General features: G+C 42.8%; 1 protein-coding gene across 1 annotated transcript; it reads left to right on the plus strand.

The window, feature by feature from the left end:
- Positions 1-2,862: 2,862 nt before the first annotated feature.
- Positions 2,863-3,968, plus strand: LOC135510082 (uncharacterized). The gene is made up of 3 exons (XM_064930876.1): positions 2,863-2,924; positions 3,087-3,449; positions 3,559-3,968. The coding sequence occupies exons 1-3, from the start codon at positions 2,882-2,884 to the stop codon at positions 3,966-3,968; spliced, it is 816 nt and encodes a 271-aa protein (XP_064786948.1). The 5' UTR covers positions 2,863-2,881.
- The last annotated feature ends 649 nt before the right edge of the window (positions 3,969-4,617 follow it).

Here is a 4,617-nt window from a genome sequence, read left to right on the forward strand (position 1 = left end):
ATTTTCTTGAATCACATGCTCCTTGATGATGGAACCATGTTAATGCTGACAAGTGAACATTTTACAAATATTCTACTTTTTAATATTATTTATATTTATTAGTCATTTTCGGTAACCATGTTTTTTGATCTACCATCCTTAGGCACAACGTCAAAATGCAATACACAATGAGACCTGTGCAGGAGAGCACAGTGTCTGTTGGTTCAGACATGGCTCAGGAGAATCCCCTCCAGGAATCATTTACACCCATGGAGACAGGAGTGATCAGTGTGAGAAGAGCCCTGAGGCTGGGTCTCCTACACAGAGTTGTGTCTACAACCTCCCCAAGAGGAACCTCAGCCTCTCTGATGCTGGGACTTACTACTGTGCTGTGGCCTCATGTGGGGAGATACTGTTCTGGAACGTGACTAGGCTGGAGATTAAGTGTAAGTGATACATCTTAGTTTTGTTCATAACTATTGCATAATCAAACTGTACACAGTACTAGTTACTTAGATCACATAAGAACACGTGCAATCCTCCATATAGTTAAAATACTTCAATCATCATATTTATTTTCACAGACAATAGCGCAGACTCTTCTCTTGGTGTACTGCCTGAGCGCAGCATTGGTTCTCTCATTTATCCCAATCATTTTCATTGGCTACATCATGAACAAGAGATAGTGTCTGCAGTGTTGAGGTAAGTGAAGTCCATAAAAAATAAATGAATATTGCATAAGAATATTCTTGTAAGAAGATAAATGAAGCATTTAACAACAATCAAGACAAAGGTGTATGTACATGCTGGGAGTCGGAAAGCTAGTGCAGTTGGTGAGTTTAATAAGAAATGGAACATAGAACAAACAGAAATAGCAAACAGACAGGAAACTGGAACTGTTACATGCCTCCTTGAAGGAGGGAGGTGCAGGATTCAGGAGCAGAGGAGAGCAACAAAGTACCCTCCCCCCAAAGCGTGGCTCCAACCGCAGGACGACGCCGGCCAGAGAGACAGCCTGGAGGATGAGGAGCGGGCCGGTTGGCGAAGTTGGAAGTCACGGACAATGTTGGGGTCCAGAATGTCCTCCAACAGTGGACGGCACACTTGAGCCTCACATGACCATCACTCCACACATCCTCTGCTCATCGGAACCGTTTATCCACCACAGGGGCCTCGATCTGGCTCGGAGTCCACACAGCCAGGGCCGGCTGATAACTCAGGACACACTGGAAGGGACAAAGCCATTGGAGGAGTGACGTAATGAATTCTGGTTGTATTCTGCCCAGGGAAGGAATCGGGCCCACTCCCCCTGTCAGTCCTGGCAGTGACTCCTCAGGAACCTCCCCAGCTCTTGGTTCATCCTCTCCACCTGCCCGTTGGACTGAGGCCGGTACCCGGAGTGAGGCTGACCATGACTCCTAGCTTCTCCATGAAAGCCCTCCATACCCGTGAGGTGACTTGGGGGCCACGGTCAGAAACGATGCTTCTTACGGAGCCACTCCTTAGTTGCCCTGGCTGTGTGTTTCGGGTCGTTGTCATGCTGGAAGACCCAGCCACGACCCATCTTCAATGCTTTTACTGAGGGAAGGAGGTTGTTGGCCAAGATCTCGCGATACATGGCCCCAACCATCGTACCCTCAATACGGTGCAGTCGTCCTGTCCCCTTTGCAGTAAAGCATCCCCAAAGAATGATGTTTCCATCTCCATGCTTCACGGTTGGGATGTTGTTCTTGGGGTTGTACTCATCCTTCTTCTTCCTCCAAACACGGTGAGTGGAGTTTAGACCAAAAAGCTCTATTTTTGTCTCATCAGACCATATGACCTTCTCCAATTCCACCTCTGGATCATCCAGATGGTCATTGGCAAACTTTAGACGGGCCTGGACATGCGCTGGCTTGAGCAGGGGGACCTTGCAGGATTTTAATCCATGACGGCCGAGTGTGTTACTAATGGTTTTCTTTGAGACTGTGATCCCAGCTCTCTTCAGGACATTGACCAGGTCCTGCCATGTAATTATGGGCTGATCCCTCCCCTTCCTCGTGATCATTGATGCCCCACAAGGTGAGATCTTGCATGGAGCCCCAGACCGAGGGTGATTGACCGTCATCTTGAACTTCTTCCATTTTCTAATAATTGCGCCAACAGTTGTTGCCTTCTCACCAAGCTGCTTGCCTATTGTCCTGTAGCCCATCCCAGCCTTCTGCAGGTCTACAATTTTACCCCTGATGTCCTTACACAGCTCTCTGGTCTTGGCCATTGTGGAGAGATTGGAGTTTGTTTGATTGAGTGTGTGGACAGGTTTCTTTTATACAGGTAACGAGTTCAAACAGGTGCAGTTAATACAGGCAATGAGTGGAGAACAGGAGGGATTCTTAAAGAAAAACTAACAGGTCTGTGAGAGCCAGAATTCTTACTGGTTGGTAGGTGATCAAATACTTATGTCATGCAATAAAATGCAAATTAATTACTTAAAAATGATACAATGTGATTTTCTGGAGTTTATTAAAAGATTCTGTCTCACAGTTAAGGTGTAACAATGATAAAAATTACAGACCTCTGCATGCTTTGTAAGTAAGAAAACCTGCAAAATCAGCAGTGTTTCAAATACTTGTTCTCCCCACTGTATGTACCAGTAGTCTCAGCCAACGACCCAAATGATAAATTAATACAGACCAGTAACTCTGACATTACATAATTTGAACAGCTGTGCTAACTATGGAATGACACAGGTCACATGTTACATTGTAGATTTTATTTCATGTTTAATGCCTGTTCAGACAGCCAATACAATCACTTAGTTCAGTGTTTCCTCCTACTTCATAATGATTACCCAATGAGTGTCCTCATATAAAAGGTGCCCAGTTGTCAGACCCCTCACACTATACAGTTCAGAAAGGAAATTATGATTATATATTGGACAATCTTTTTGTTTTACGCCAATATGGGTAAGTAAGCCTTTTTAATACGGTTTCTTTAGATATTTTTGGATCCTTTTACTTATGTCAGTCTTTTTTCATCCATTTGAATGACTATGTCTGAATAATGATAATAATGTATAATTCTGTACTATAGCTTTGTATGATTTATTTAGCTTGTTTGCTTCACAGGTTGTGCACTTAACAACGATGTAATCCAACCAGACCCCGTGATAGTTACACAACTGGGACAAAGTGTATCACTCAATTGCTTTTGTCAATCTCATTTGATCAAAGTCTCTTGGTTCAAGCAAACTGTTGGACAGAAGCCTCTTCTCATGGCATCATCATTTTATCACACTCAAAATATTTTTTACTCCAACAACTTTAACAAAGACTTTACTAAGACTAAACGTTTGAGTGTGAAGAGAGGAGTTGGCAGCTGTAACCTGACCATCTCCAAGACAGAGTCAGGGGACTCAGCTACATACTACTGTGTTGATTTGTTAGCGAGGGAAGCCACATTTGGAGAAGGAACTGTTTTAATTGTCAAAGGTAACTTGTGTTTTTTTAAATGTTGGTACTGAAGTGTGTTCCTATAATACTAAAAAATTAATCTAGCAGGAAAGAATGTACAAACTATGATCTTACTCACTCTCTTTAGATTCAGGGTCCAACCACATGTCTGTGCTCCAGCAGCCTGTGTCTGAGTCGGTCCAGCCAGGAGACTCTGTGACTCTGAACTGTACAATACACACTGAGACCTGTGCAGGAGAACACAGTGTCTTTTGGTTCAGACATGGCTCAGGAAAATCCCATCCAGGAATCATTTACACCCATGGAGACAGGAGAGATCAGTGTGAGAAGAGCCCTGAGGCTGGGTCTCCTACACAGAGCTGTGTCTACAACCTCCCCAAGAGAAACCTCAGCCTCTCTGATGCTGGGACTTACTACTGTGCTGTGGCCTCATGTGGGGAGATTCTGTTTGGGAATGGGACCAAGCTGGATGTTGAATGTAAGTTGTGCATAACCAAAATACAGCACTACTTTTCTCTCAAATGGTTTGAAATATAGTAGATTTCAAATTATATAACTTTAATAGCTAACTTCTATGTCAAATGCATTGAGGAATAAATAAATATAGAAAATAATCATGCCTTGTTTTTTAAGTTTCAGACCTGTTGAGCGATCAGAGTAATATTCTTTTCCTCAACATTATATCTTGCCTGACAACTACTGTGATTGTGAGTGTGATTGTCAACGTTATCCTCTGTGTGAGAATGAAGAGGTCACAATGTGAACACTGTACAGGTACAGTAAAAGTCTTCATAATAATAGTAACATTAATAATAGTTATAGATCATAAAGTAGGGAGAAGGCTCGACCTCCTTTTACCACATCCCTCTCTGGCCTACTTCATTTTGAAACAGAAAATATGACATTCACAGTAGTATGTATTTTTATTGGTAAACAAGAAAAGGTTTAGAATATATTGAATATTTTGAATATTTTGAAAATTTTCTTTTAGCGGGGACCCCTTTTCAGCAAAGCCACTATGGGAATCCTCATTCCAACACCTCAGACCAACAGGTTAGCTGGATCAGTTCCACTGTATCAAGAGTGCGTCTGGATAAGCATAAGAGTACAGCATTAGATTTGACCCAGAGTCTGAACTGAGTGAGTCTGTGTTTCATTCCCACAGCTCCACGGTGACGATGATGGC

This window comes from Oncorhynchus masou, chromosome 23, assembly GCF_036934945.1.
Source record: "Oncorhynchus masou masou isolate Uvic2021 chromosome 23, UVic_Omas_1.1, whole genome shotgun sequence".
NCBI classification, from domain to species: Eukaryota; Metazoa; Chordata; class Actinopteri; order Salmoniformes; family Salmonidae; genus Oncorhynchus; species Oncorhynchus masou.

Excerpts from the sequence above, each read along its gene's own strand:
- LOC135510082 (XM_064930876.1), top strand. The coding sequence starts at position 2,882 with ATGATTATATATTGGACAATCTTTTTGTTTTACGCCAATATGG. Across the intron at positions 2,925-3,086 it reads TTTGTTTTACGCCAATATGG|GTTGTGCACTTAACAACGAT; the intron begins GTAAGTAAGCCT and ends TTTGCTTCACAG. Across the intron at positions 3,450-3,558 it reads AACTGTTTTAATTGTCAAAG|ATTCAGGGTCCAACCACATG; the intron begins GTAACTTGTGTT and ends CACTCTCTTTAG.